The 14,995-nt window shown below is 43.0% G+C and overlaps 1 protein-coding gene across 1 annotated transcript in view; it reads right to left on the bottom strand.

The window, feature by feature from the left end:
• Positions 1 to 1,172: 1,172 nt before the first annotated feature.
• Positions 1,173 to 14,995, bottom strand: part of cap1 (CAP, adenylate cyclase-associated protein 1 (yeast)) — a 19,192-nt gene continuing 5,369 nt past the window's right edge. Inside the window, exons 3-13 of the mRNA XM_063185272.1 lie at positions 10,427 to 10,527; positions 9,543 to 9,620; positions 8,624 to 8,767; positions 6,771 to 6,856; positions 6,362 to 6,467; positions 5,640 to 5,814; positions 5,074 to 5,264; positions 4,774 to 4,897; positions 3,948 to 4,030; positions 3,382 to 3,525; positions 1,173 to 2,857 (exon numbers count right to left, since the gene is read on the bottom strand). Of these exons, the coding sequence (XP_063041342.1) occupies positions 2,774 to 2,857; positions 3,382 to 3,525; positions 3,948 to 4,030; positions 4,774 to 4,897; positions 5,074 to 5,264; positions 5,640 to 5,814; positions 6,362 to 6,467; positions 6,771 to 6,856; positions 8,624 to 8,767; positions 9,543 to 9,620; positions 10,427 to 10,527 (1,316 nt within the window). The 3' untranslated portion in view covers positions 1,173 to 2,773. The remainder of the gene's footprint in view (positions 2,858 to 3,381; positions 3,526 to 3,947; positions 4,031 to 4,773; positions 4,898 to 5,073; positions 5,265 to 5,639; positions 5,815 to 6,361; positions 6,468 to 6,770; positions 6,857 to 8,623; positions 8,768 to 9,542; positions 9,621 to 10,426; positions 10,528 to 14,995) is intronic.

Genomic DNA, 14,995 nt, shown 5'->3' with positions numbered 1-14,995 from the left:
GCGCGCCTGTCTCTCCACAGGGAGACACCTCGGCGTGACGAGAGCAACGACCGTGCCACTCCAGCAGAGACATCTCCTAGACCTGCTGCACGGCACAGAGAAAGTCACTCACCTTCATGGATGAAGGATTACGTGATGAAGTGACAAATGAAATAAACAGGGTGCACGCCGAACGCTGCCCTATGAAAAAAAAAAAAGAAACATACAGGGTGCACGCCGAACGCTGCCCTATGAAAAAAAGACAATGAAAAGAAGAAGAATTTAATACTGTTCAATGTGTTGATTTTGACAATGAAAAAAAACATTTGAATGTTTTCAGTATGAGTTTAATCTGCCTTATTTCAGTGATACACTTCTGATGCACTAAATATGTACCTGAGTTATTTCTCATGCACTGATATAATGATTACCTGAGTTATTGCTGATAATACTTACCTGAGTTATTTCTGATGCACTGATACTTGAAGAATCTTAAGTTACAATTGTATGCTTTGCAGTTAACACTAATGTTGCCGTTTACAGGTTGGCACTTCTAATCTTGTGTTTCTACAGGTTACTTATGGTTAAAGAATGAATGGATCATTATATGCACAAATGTGGTTCAGTGAAATCTAATCTCAGTTTCATATGGGTAAAGTAATCTTATGAGAAACAGGGGAGATGTTGTGTTTACAGTATTACTTATTATGCTTGGGTGCATGTACTCCACCACCAGTAGGTGGCACTGCAGAGGTGTAATCAATCCATGGTATATATTGATACTGCGCTACTTCACATTGTTCAGTGTGCCCGTGACAGTTCCATTAAAAGGATGAACTTGACATACGGTCTCCTCATCATTTGAAGTCTCTACAATTCCTCCTGTGAGCAACACCACAGTATGAGTCCCATTAGCCTTCATTTTTGTCAAAATTAGGCATGACAAACTCTAGACTGTTTTTTTTTTTGTGACAGGACAGTGGGAGAGACTTCTTTGGTGTTGAAGGTGAAGAATCGCAGTGGTTCCTGTGGTGGTTTTCAGTAACAACACAAGCGATCTACTTCATTAGTTACAATGGAATAAATGGCGTAACAGCTATGTACTGTCATGTGTTAGTGTTTCTATAATTCGATTCAATCATGCACACCTTTTTTCATCATGCTCTCAAATCAGTAGACGACAAACACTGGCACTTTATTGCAACAATTTTAATGATGTTTTCCGCCAATACTAATGAACAGACTTTTTTTGTTTTTATTTATTCCACCCAATAAGAAAAGAAGTACAACAAAAAACCAAAACAAATACAAAATACCACAATTGTGTGTGTGGTGGTGTGTGTGCGCGTGTGTGTGTGTGTAAGATCAAAAGGAGTGTGAGTAAAGAAGAGCAACAAAAAGGACACAAGGTATTTTAACACCTCCCGGCCAATCGAAAACATTTAAAACCGTTTCGCCAGCGTGGTTCAAGTGTTTGCAGTTAAGTGACTCTGGGTAGGTTTACTCAAGTGTAAACTGCAGCGCTTATCCCCAAAGCTTTTGTGTTTTTATGCTTTTACCAAATCAGAACCACACTGAACTTTATTTATTTTTTTAGTCAGGAGTTTTAGCATAAGGTTTTACCACAAGAGCATGTGCTTGGAATATACCCCTTTCTAAAAGGTTGAGTTCCGACAACCGTCTCACTTCCTCCCATTCTCCTAAAAAGGAGGATTTTTGTATAACTAGCTATAGAGGAGGGTGGGAATGTTAGCTTTAACGTCAGTGTGTATGTGTTTGTGTGTGTGTTGAGGGGGGGAAATGTGCCCTTAAGTAAGTGCTGACAGGCTCTCAGCGAAGGAATAGGAGAGGGGGGAACAAAAGGAGGTTTTGGTCCACAGAACAGGTGTATAAGAAGCAGCAGCAGCAGCCACTAGAACTTCTGCTTCGTGCGTTCTATGGGAAAGACTATAGAGTGAACCTGCACGCAACACGTCATTTCCTTTAAGATTAGTTTCCCTAACATCTGGGTGGTGGTGGTGGAGGCGGTGGAGGCTGCTGAGCGTTGGTTGCATTGATGCTTATGAGCAACTATTATTGTGTCGTTTTGTTTTATTATTTTCCTTAATAATATCGTTATCGCCACTATTAACATGAATACAGTCATCGTTGATAGATGATCAAGAGCGTGGTTGCCGTGATAAACAGAGGTGAACATGTCATGTGCTTCAGGGCTGATTGCATATTATATGGAGAACAGAAACCGCCGGAACAGAGCAGACACCATCCCCCAACCTGCCTAAAACCTGACCAGACAAGTGAATAACAGGAATGTTCTCTTTTTATTGTTTAATTAGGAATGACAGAATCAGGGAGAAAACCAGATGAGAACACCAAGAAAGCTATAGCTCCCCCTGTTGGTCTCAATGAGTATTTCCCCTTCCCCTCTCATATGGTTGGAATGCAGACAGATAAACAGATAGACATTTTTTGTTGGTCTTTTCTAACTTGGCAATTAAAAATTTGTAGGTGCCTACTGGGCACAGATTAAGCAAATGGAATGACAAAAAACGCTGCTCCTTGCACTTGGCTGAAGAAATGCTTGAGATAAAGCAAGCAGTCCTCCCATTGGCTGAAGGAAGTTAACAGCTAGAGCGCCGATTGGCTGATGGGCAAAACAAAGTGCGATGTTGGCATCTTGATCTGCTTTTTTTTCGTGATTGGCTGGGTGGGTGGGTTGGTCAGTCAGTCAGGTAGGCATTCTGCTAACGGGAATAGAAGGAGTGGGGGGAGGGTTTCGGAACAGGAAGTCCCTCTATCCAGCGATCTCTGATGCTGTGGTAACGAGCTTGCTGCCATCCCAAACGGTCTTGAACTGCTCTGGTACGGGGATCTCGGTCTGAAACAGAAAGACACACAAAATATGGAATGGAAGTGAGTGGAAAAGGTAATGCATAGCGTACGCACGCACGCTTCCATTCAATGATCCCTGGTTTGAGGGTACGCGGTAGGGCCAACGTGCACTGAACTCCATTAGTGCAGAAGCATTGAAAGCAAAAGCTGATGGACGTTTCACTGGTTATGAGAGTTTGCTGTACAGTGGGCTTAACTCACATATAGCCTCCCATTTCACTTTTGACTGGAGTGTAGACATCCCTGGTACTTGTTTTTAAGACTTGGCACAGATTACCTAAATGAGTCTTCTGTGTAGAGAGGAGACCGTGATCTGACCAGGTTTACCACCAGGGGGCGACAAAGGGGTCCTGGGCCGAGGGACACAGGGGTCCAAATGGGAACCCCATTTTATTGTATCCTCTGTGATAGGGACCCCCTTCTAGATGCATTTTGCCCTGGGGGTTAGTCAAAATGGTCAGTGGCCCTTGCCTCTGACGGAGTCTGACAAGCGCACACACACACACTTACAAATTCTCCGTCAGCCTTGGGTACCAGGACGTTCATCTCGGAGCTCTTGGCGCTGACGATCTCGCAGGACAGCGAGTCCTTGCTCAGGTAAACGTGGCAGCCGTCCGTCTTGTTGATGGAGATGGTGGGAACTTTACCCAGCACCTAGAAACACATGGAGGAAAAGGAAGGGAATGTGGTTCATTTGGAAGCAGAGTTTTATACAAGTGTTCTGGCTGCTTTGTTATTTGGCTGTTTGGTGTTTACAGTACATACAGTAAATCAAAAACCTTAAAACATAAAAGGGAGACAAAAAGGGGAGGATGACTACTACGGTCACAAAATTAATGCATGAAATTTTCCCAGTCATAATGAATAATTACAATTAGATGGTAGTGGCAAGTATTTGTGAAGAAGGTAAAATTTGTGAATGAGCAGCATGGATCCTTGAAATAAACTACCAAAAATATGGCATGCTCCACCTTTAAAGTACATCAAGTTTGTGTGTCATGAAACGTGCCATATAAATAAATTGAACTCTAGTATGATGAATATTATCACAATATTTGATGCTTGTTATCACACACCTGGACTTTAACATCTCTGCAGTTGATCACCTCCACAATACCAACCACGTCGTCAAACACCAGGCCCAGTTTCTTACAGTTGTCTGAGAAAACAAAACACACACACATAGCCACTTTAAAGACTGCATGACACAGCCAAACATACAACAATCATCGGAACCAGATGTCTAAAGAGGGAATGCGGGTCATTTGCACTTCTTAGTAGCAGACATCAGTTGGTGCCACCGTAGCTAATGCCACTACTGTGAAAAGGAAATAATAATTGGTTACCAATATAAAAGCAATTTTTTTAGATAATCTAGTCAACACACACAAAAAAACATTGAATAGTGGCATTATCCGTCGTGAAACCAGCCTGATGCAGCTACATAGAAAAGACGCCAGTGATGGCTTTTTTTTGGGTCAAGTCACAATCTTGTACTTGCAACAGGATGTACAGATGCGTACGAGAGAGAGAGAGAGAGAGAGAGAGAGAGAGAGAGAGAGAGAGAGAGAGAGAGAGAGAGAGAGAGAGGGGGAAGTTGTGGCCTGTCTAATTGAGTCACGAGGTGGGTGGGGAGCACTTGGTTTCATCTCTCACGTGTGAAAGAGACCTCAGTGAGCTGCTAAAATGCAATTATATGAGAGCCTGTTACGACATTAAAACTCAACAACATGACGGATAGTCAGAATGATATTTCATTACGTCGACACAAATGTCAGCGGTGCATTCTGGGAGATAGTTACATAATGAGGAAGTTTATTGTGTGGCAGAAACTTGGGACCAGGGTGAGATAGATAGATAGACAGACAGACAGACAGACAGACAGACAGAGGAATATCTTACCGATGGTGATCGAGTTGATCTTGCCCTTGACCGTAAGGGTGGAGTTGTTGCACTTGAAGGCGTAGACCACCTGCTTTAGCTCCGTGTCGCTGATCACCAGGTTCTGAGCTCCCTCCTGGTTCTCCTGCGCTCACACACACACAATAAAAGAAAAAAAACTTCAGTACAAAATCTAATTACTGCTGTGAAGTGCAGGGGAGCCGTAATCTTGCTTCAGAAATGGAAGCGCAAAACCATGCGTTTGTTCCAGCCATTCACAAAATACAACCAACATTTGAATGCGATTCCCTGTCCACGTACCACTTTCCACTTCTTGCCGTCCAGCTCGAGCACGGGGGGCAGCTTGCGTGCGGTGGCGGCAGCGGCAGGGCTGGGGGTGGAGCGGGGTGCGGGGGGCGTGAAGGGTTTGGGGGAGGAGTGGATGGGGCCGCCCTGTGCCCTCAGGTTCGGGTTCTTGTGAGTCATCTGGTCGGACGACACGTGCTTCAGACCTGTAGTATGGAGATGAAGCAGAACAGTGCAGACTTCAGACAGACTTGGAAACCACCTGATGATATGACAGATGCCCACAGCATACTGTATATACAACGTGCATTTCTGTAAATACATGACAAAGACATGAGCCTCTGAAGCACATAAAAGCATGAAATAAATTGTAAAACAAATGACAAGACTCTTAACTTGTATTAAAATATATTCATTGACATCAAACATATTCATTGACCTCTAACACAGCAACATTTTTCATTGAAAAATTTCAAATTTCATGAGCCTGAGTCATGTTGCTCCTGGGCGAGGGTGAATGTTGCGCGCTATGCAGCCTCTGGCATCAATGGGTTTAAGTCACCCCCCACACACACACCCACCTTTAGTGATATCGGAGCCCTTGTTGATGGAGGCGAAGAGGGCGTTCCTGGTGTCTGGTCCAGAGTCTCCGCCAGAGGAGCCCCCGAAGTCCATGGGGGGAGGAGGGGGCCTGGGGGGAGGGGGAGCGGGGCCGCCTGGGGCAGGACCAGCGGGGCCGGCAGAGGCAACCGGGCCCTACCACCACACACACACACACACACACTTATTAATTATGGTATTCTTTCCATTTTATTAAGCTCTATAACTCAACTGTAAAGAGCAACTGGGTGCTCATTCTGTAAGAAATTATTCAACTTTTGATGCACTCCTTACTAAAGTCATAAAGCCCTCATTAAATTCTCCCTAATTTGCTAACAACGAGTGCCATCCCCCGTCTTTTCTATTGTTTCTATTTTACCATAAACGTTTACGCCATGAACAGTCATGGGTATATTGTGGCACCAAAAAGTCAACAAAATATTGGGGGAAAAAACAGAATGTCTGTGATGGATCAATGCATGTATGGAAGATTGAGGCTCAGTGTTGCCAGATTTGTCTGACCAGTTCCAGCCCAAACAGTGCTCAAAAACCACCTGGGGGCCGTAATTTCTGCCCAATTTTAAGAAATTGATTGATTTACATGGCCATAAAAGTGCAGACCTGCTGACGGCCATGCAAAACATCCCAATCTCGCAACACTGTTGAGGTATACATGCGCGTGTCTGGATGAATAAAGACTCACAGATTTGCTCCAGGAGAGGCCAGTGGTGTGGTGCTGTTTAATGTAGGTCTGCAGTTCAGTCCAGATGGAGAGGTATGCCTTGACCCAGTCCACATGCGTCTTGTCCCTAACACACACACGCACACACACGCACACACACGCACACACACGAGAGATCACAAGGTTAAAACAATTCTAAACCTGGAAGTTGGGGCTGGCTAGATGTTTGCATGACCTTGGTTTGTCACTACGCCATGTAAAGTCCATAGTACAAATCGTTATTTAATGTACCGCAGCATTTACAATACAAGAGCCACGTCTCATTCACTGAAGTGATGACCTTACAAGCACATTAAAACCTTAACTGAAACAGAGAGACAGACAGGCAGACAGACAGACAGACAGACAGACGGGCAGATATACGGCTTACTTCTCTTTGTAGTCCTTGAGTACGCGGTTGGTATAGAAGGTGGCAGCATCTTGCATTTCCTTGACGTAGGGTCCTGGCTTAGGAGCCTGGAGGACACACACATCACTTCATGGGTTAAATACTCATTTTCTGCACATACTCATGAACGGCCATCCGGGTACTTTGCTCGTAAATGTGCGTTACGCCCCTTTATGGGGGAAATCAAACCGAATGTCTCATTAACTTACATGCTACACAGGCTAGCCAAAATGAACACAGTCCATGCTTCAGCCACTATAGGCTATTTGGCTATATTATTTGAACAGCCGGCAACACAACACGTTTTTGGCATGTTGAGCATGGACAACGGTAGTCTACAGGTCCTTGTAGTTTGTTTATTCTTTCCCAACACCAATTGACTTGCATAGGCTGTTTTCCCCCACAAAAGGGCATAACGCACGTGGAAAACGTCACGCCGTTCATGAGTATTGGGTCCTGTGAGCAAAACTGTGTGACATTTCATTTAATTTCCAATGCCGGTCCTGACAAGATTTCTATGAGATCAACAACTGTGGCATACAGTATGTGCCTCCAACACTTTCAAGACGACAGGAAGTTTAAAGTTCAAACAATTATCTTCTGAGTGTTGTGGCAGTAGGGCATTAGTATTCTTATCTTTGAAGTAACAACGGTGAGGCTTGGCTGTCAAGATGCGTTTTTTAACCCTTTCATTTGTAGCTTCTGTTGTAGGCTTGCCTTTACCAAAAGGGTAATGAACACGTTTCAATCTGTTACTTTAGACTCCTATGTAATGTCATAGCCATGTTATGATGTAGTTGAGGTTTTTTTCAGCCAATACTGAGTGAGTTGAATTTCTGGAGATCCGCATTTGCACCAAAAGGCTACATACGGACATCTCGCATATTTGTCAAGACCTCTCTCATATGGGTCATTGTCTACAATAGCTGGGACAACATTTAAATCTCAACAGCTCTGCCTTTGTGCAAGCATGTGTGTACACACACTCCCTCTCTGACACACGCACGCACATGCACACACACACGCGCGCACACACACCAAACAGCCATCAACCGCACTGTCCAGATTGCCACAGTGCCTCATTGTTGCCCTGAGTGAATGAGAGATTGATTGCCAACGGGGAGCAAAAGGCATCGCTTAATGAAAGACGAGTCTGTTCCCCCATGTCCTCACTGGCTTCTGTCACACACACACACACACACACACACACACACACACACACACACACACACACACACACACACACACACACACACACACACACACACACACACACACACACACACACACACACACACACACACACACACACACACACACACACACACACCTCAAGACCCACAACCACACACAGTCTCCCATCAAACTAAACCATGCATGCGCTCTTCCATCCACCAACAATTCAGTCAGACACTTGACAAGCAGCACGCGCACACACGCACACACACAAGACCCTCACGTACTCCCATACAACCACACACTCTCCCATCCATAAACAATTAACAGTCACACACTCAAGACCCTCCCAGCAAACACACATTAACACCATGCCAGGCAATCCCTCCTCCCTCTTCACCATGGCGACGCATCCAAGGGCATACACAACAACAACAACAACAAAACAATGTCCCATCCACAAATAAGTCACAGACACACACCCAAGACACCACCCTCCCGATACACACATACCATGTTCCTCTCTCCTCAGCATGTCCACACGCGCATGCGCACAATATTATGCCATGGCCACCACAGCCATCCATCCAAGAGGGGACACACTCTCGCTGACGGCCAACAGACGCACACCCACACGCATGCATGCACGTCATGCTCACCATGGCGATCCAGCCCAGGGCAGGCACGCTCTCGCTGACGGCCGACAGGTGGTTGAAGAGCGGAGATGAGCGGTTGCTCTCACGGAAGCTCTGGACCTCCTGGATCAACTTGGAGACCGGGGCCAGCAGGGATGTCAAGACAGACTGGGGAAAAGAACATGGAAATGGATTCATTAATAACAGTGCTTTAACCCATGCCTGAGCTCCTGAATGCCTGAGCTCTTTTTAAGAAAAGCTGCCCTCAGCCTATAAAAACCTAAATATCTCAGCTTCTGAAGCACATACAAATATGCACTAAGTTGCATTTAAATGCTAAGAACCTCATCTTTCATTGGAATGTGTTCATTAATATCAAACAAACAGATTTTTAATAAAGTTGTCTCAGATCTCATGAGCCTGAATGTTGCGTAATGCAGCTCCAGGCGCCAGGGCCAATGTTGCGCAACGCAACATCAGGCATCAATGGGTTAATAACCAGTGATTCTCAACCAGGGGTGGGTATGTGTACCACTAGGGGTACAGTATGTGAGCACACTGCTGGGAGTATGTGTAAGATTAGGACAGAGATAGAGATCTCGAACATGACTTGGGTACTTATGGTATGGAAAATTACTTGGGGGTGGTACGCAGGAAAAAGACTGCTTTAAAACACTGGGAAAAACATTGCTTTAAACCACAGGACAAAAGATTAATTTCACAGAAAAGTAGGAAGGATAAGGAAGCAACACTAAAAGAGATAAGAAAAGACGACTTGTAGAAAAAAACATGCTGAAATCTAGTTCACACAAGTGCTGCAAGCCATTGACAAAAACAAGGCCTGAAGAGTTTCCTGTCTCTCCATTCATAATGTGAATCCGCCCCATTAACCAATGGCATAGCAGAGCACAGCTTGTGTTGCCATGGTGAGAGTAAGACTTACATCCGCAGGCTTCTGGCTGCTGGAGGCTTTGATCAGCAACTGCCTCTCCGCTGAGAAAGCCTTCTGCATCATGTCGGCCTAAAGTACAGAGAGGGAGAGAGATGGCGAGAGAGAGAGAGAGATATGGCGAGAGAGAGAGAGAGAGAGAGAGAGAGAGAGAGAGAGAGAGAGAGAGAGAGAGAGAGATGGCGAGAGAGGTAGAGAGAGAGAGAGAGAGAGATGGCGAGAGAGAGAGATAAGTACATCTTCAGAATACTCAGTTCTAGTTCCAGTTCCAGTTCCGGTTAACAGAACACATGAAATCCTTCAGCTACATTTCCCTCCTTGTGTAGACATTTCTTAACCAGAATCAGATTACTCAGAATGAAAAATTTCAAGAATCTGTGCAACTAAAGAATATGCTTCATATTGCATTGTGCATTGCAATTGCATAATTCTGCTTATTGCTTTTCATCATATTTCGACAACTTTTGGCATCAACTTTGAATACCTACTGTTGTAGCAAATTAATGCAATTAACTGTCTTCTTGCAGAAATCTACTGTTCACTCCATCTAATTAATTACTCATATTTCATTTTTATTCATATGCTCTCCCTTACTACCCTTCATTTTTTAAAATCTCATTTTTTGCTGAGCAAAAGGAATGCCTATCTACAGGAATGTCTTCTTTGTCTGTTCCCACAAAATACATACAAGTGTCATTTTGAACTAGAGGCAAATTCAAAATAAAAATTGGATTTAGAATGTAGAATCGGTGCCTACATTTTTATGGTCATCTAATTCTTTGACAACCATCATTTTACATGCTTCCTTGTCTGCACCCATAAAACAAGGGGCCTTTCACTAAGGATATGTTGAACCATCTTAAAGCTTTGGTGCCTACATGTTTCTGGACATCTCCTCCGATCTTCTTGCTGAGGGACATGTACTCCGCCACAGGCCCGGACACCACGGCATCATAGGCCTCCACAAACGCAGATACGGCTGGAAGAGGAAAAAGGAGGAAGGGAAACAAGTCAGCCATCAAAATAAGATCAAAGGTAGCTAACTTGCATCATAAATGTGTGTTACAGCCATGGAGACGATTCCCACCCGCCCGAAATATATGTGTGGACTTGTATTCCTTTATTTAGATGGGAAAGACTGAGAAAGTGACAGCAAAGAAGTGGAAGAGAGGGATGATATGACTGGAAGGATAGTAGGAGGAGAGGAACAAGTGAGCAATCTCCAAAGATCCTAGACCCAAGACTGCGGTGGCAGGGCTTCCCCCAGCCTTCAAAAGTTAAGGCAGCCACTTTGGCAACAAACACCTGCCACCTTAACTAGGTCCCTAGAAAATATCAAGATTTTGTATTGTGAATCCTCATGTTGGTAGCCGTAAACCTTGATGTTTGGATCTTTGGGGGTTACTTTGTCCCGTTTCTCTTGATCTAACCTGCATTAACATAATATAATTTTCGTCATTAGTTCCCGTGCAGGTGGTTATGGTAGTACAGTACAATTTGTTTTTGAATTTTATGAAAAGGTTAAAAATTGCTACAGTATGCTGATGAGAACAAAACAGCACTTCAGTCTTCCATTGTCTAACTATTCTGTCGTCGAAAGCATACAAAAAGACAATGTGCAAGTCTGGTCACTGCACAAACATTCAATGCAGACAAAGCTTTCGCATGTGTGCATGTTTTGCAGTGCGTGTCATTTGAGAACCATATACACCCACACAAAAACAAAACATTGTTTTTCAAAACATCAATTCTATTTTAACCATCCATATCAATACAACATAAAACAACTGCATGACACAAGGTAACTTGAGAACTGGGTCTGATGATGGCCATTGATGAGACTTCATCAGTGCCTCAACTCTAATCACGTGTAAGCTTAGCCCTCAGGGCAACGTTAGTGGAATTACACAGCATTATTTACACAAACCTACCCACCATCAAAATGATGCTCAGTCACCGTGCAGAAATGAAACACGATACACCCATGCCACTAGGCTGCATGAAACATGAGCCGTCAACATGTGAAGAATTTTAAAAGCCTAGTGAGTCAACAACAGCCCTGTTTGGTTTGGCAACATGTGACGGATTACAGAAACCTTGTCTGTAAAAGATGTTGAGAACACCTGAAGTGGCTTTTAAAGTGTGGAGGAGTTATGCCATTCAGCAGCTGTACACGTACATCAAAGTGAAGCAGGGCCAGTACGATTTGCTGACATACTATGTAGGTTAATTCATTTCAGAATACTAGTAGGCTACATCTGGTGCGTCATAGGAGAGGACGGAGTGGTTTTTTTATTTATATTTTTGACTCAGCTGAAGACGTGTTAACATCAAAATGTTAGTCTGACACTACTCTGAATAAAAGCACAAATTCATCTTCCCCATGTGTAATGCACTGGTGATTTCCCTTTTCGAGTTTGACCACAGTCTAGTATGCTCAGTATGTCACTTTGAGTACTACCATGGCACTTTGAGACCATTTATACAGCACCTTTTTGCAGTTTCAAAATAATTGAGATAATATTTTTTTCCATTTGTACATTCATTTAGTAACTTATCACAAACAAAATGGACTGTACCATAAAATTAAAGCGGGTCACAGTATTCATTTGTTGTATTCAACATGGATGTGGAACCAAACGGCCAGCTCCCCCTAGTTTATTACATTTCCTCAATGCCATTTCTGAGCCTGCGAGAGCTGATCTACAAAGGGTCACACAGTGTTCAAACCTCAGGTGTGTGAGGATGTGGTTTAAATATTGACCTCTCCCTGTAACTATGACACACATTGTGTTATACTGTACATTTCATACCAGCAGGTTGGCTTCTACTTATATGGCCAGTGGTTTCATCCAATCAAAAGCTACACTGATAAGAACTAGTGGCCAAAGATGAGGTCATTTGTTAAGATAACAAACCCTTTTCGAGTAGTCTTGTATGGGCATTTTCAACTGCCAGGCAATACACTCGCCTCCAAAAGAGTTGTCGCCTACCCATCTGTTTGGAATAACAGCTAATAACCTGACTTTCAATTAATCACTTGGCTTCAGAAGTCACTCATATGAAAGCTACAACCCTCTCGAATGAAAATGAATGTACAAAAATAAATTTCATGCACCAAAGAAAGATTGACCCTTTAATGAACACAGACAGGGCAGATTTTGACAAGACAAAAGTTTTGTCGCCTATCGAACATAATGTGAAAATGAGCAGATAAGTCACTTCAAATACGCAATTCGGGTGTTATACTTAATCACTGATTCACTCACACCTCTCCAGAAAATCAACTTTGGGCTTAGGTGTATGTTTAGGGTCATTGTAATCATGGAAAGCAACACAATGAAAATCAATGGAGTTCAATGAGAGATGGTGACATATTTGCTATTCGTAGAGCAATACATTTTTAACTTCATGATGTAATCAATGATACATGCCCTCACACACCAGCAGCATGCATGCAGCTCCAAATAACAGCTGTATCCCTCCCATGTTTGACTTTAGGCACCATGTATTTTTTCCAAATTCTTCACCTTTAACACCAAAGAAGTCTCTCCCACTGTCCTGTCTCAAAAAAGCCAGCCAAGAGTATGTCAGGCCTAATTCTGACAAAAATGAAGGCTAATGGGACTCATACTCTGAAGTCAAGATCCCAAGATCAACCATTTTAGAACTGATAGCATCAAAACTATATGGTGTTGGAGATGAAGAATATGAAAAAAGAGAAATTGTGCATAACGTGAAACATGGTACAGATACAACTCTTATGAGGAGCTGCATGTATGCTGCAGGTGTTTGAGGGCTTTTATCATTGATTACATCATGAAGTTAAACATGTATTGCTCTACGAATAGCGAATATGTCACCATCTCTCATTGAACTCCATTGATTTTCATTGTGTTGCTTTCCATGATTACAATGACCCTAAACATACACCTAAGGCCAAAGTTGATTTTCTGGAGAGGTGAGAGTGATTCAGTGATTAAGTATGACACCAAATCTGCGTATTTGAAGTGTTTTGAAGTGACTTATCTGCTCATTTTCACATTATGTTCGATAGGCGACAAAACTTTTGTCTTGTGAAAATCTGCCCTGTCTGTGTTCAATAAAGGGTCAATCTTTCGTTGGTGCATGAAATGTATTTTTTTAAATACATTTTCATTTGGGAGGATTGTAGCTTTCATATGAGTGACTTCTGAAGCCAAGTGATTAATTGAAAGTCAGGTTATTAGCTGTTATTCCAAACAGATGGATAGGCGACAACTCTTTTGGAGGCGAGTGTAGATACAAGGACGATGAGCAGAACTACAGATCATCAACCAGCACTCATTTTGATGACGATAAAATCTGAAAATAATTATGCTGTTGCCTAGCAATGCAGCTCAAATATGACGCTTCTCCATTCATGTTTCACCCTTACAAACTGTACAAGCAAAAAAAAAAACATTCACAACCATGAACACGCAGCCATGAAAAAACATTCACACATCTGGACACTCTCTTCCAATTACCTAAACACGAGTTGTGCCAACTGGCCTTAACAAATAACACATGACCACTACAGTACAACAACACTGCAGTCTTTCCACAAGGAAACAACGAAAGAACAAAAATGATCATGTGAGCACCATCTCAGGTGGGAACAAGAGATGAGACACTGGAGACCAATTTGCTGCCAAGAGTTGGCTCATTAAACATTTGTCATTAAATTATCAATCTGTAATTTAATTGCAGACTTTGAGGATTACAGCGGTCGGTTAAATGGTGAAGCATTAAATAAACAAACAGCATAAAACAATGCACTTCAACACATATTTACAAGGAATAATAAAAAGGTGATATTCAAATGTACATGTTTGAGTATTAATATTTGCTCTTAACTGATGCCTTCTCGACTTAATTGATGGCACTGCTATAAACTCGAAGTAAGTTTACATCCAATCATGACAGAACACGGCTACTAAGTTCTGCTGCTGAGATTTCAGTACTGTAAAGACTGAGAAACTCTATGGAAATCATGTCATGAGGTTCAGATACTGACCCTCAACTTGTGTGGAGGGCATGAGAAAAAGACCTTTGCACTGCAATATTCACAAACGATCGAAACTCCCAACATGCAGACTAGTCTCGCTGCTATGACTCAAATGTAATGCATCGGCCACTGAAGATCGCTATGGCGACAGTGACTTTGAAAAAGCAACTGGTTTCCTTTTGTTTCAGACATGAAAAAAAATCTTCTTTACCTGACATGTTGTGACGGTGTGACTTCAGTCTTCCTCAGGGAGTCACACAAGTGTTGATGTGCGACGTGCTCTGTAACCAGCTGATGTTATGGAGGTGTGGTCGGTCGACCGGTCAATATTTACCAGACGGCCGCACCTTCCGCTGGGAGTTTTGTCCCCTCCCTTGGGCATGGCTTTCTCTTCCGCAGTGATCTGGTATTACCGATT

The sequence above is a fragment of the Engraulis encrasicolus genome, chromosome 20, assembly GCF_034702125.1.
Source record: "Engraulis encrasicolus isolate BLACKSEA-1 chromosome 20, IST_EnEncr_1.0, whole genome shotgun sequence".
Taxonomy (NCBI): Eukaryota; Metazoa; Chordata; class Actinopteri; order Clupeiformes; family Engraulidae; genus Engraulis; species Engraulis encrasicolus.
Note: the sequence above shows the minus strand (reverse complement) of the source record. Positions and strands in the feature narration are given on the sequence as shown.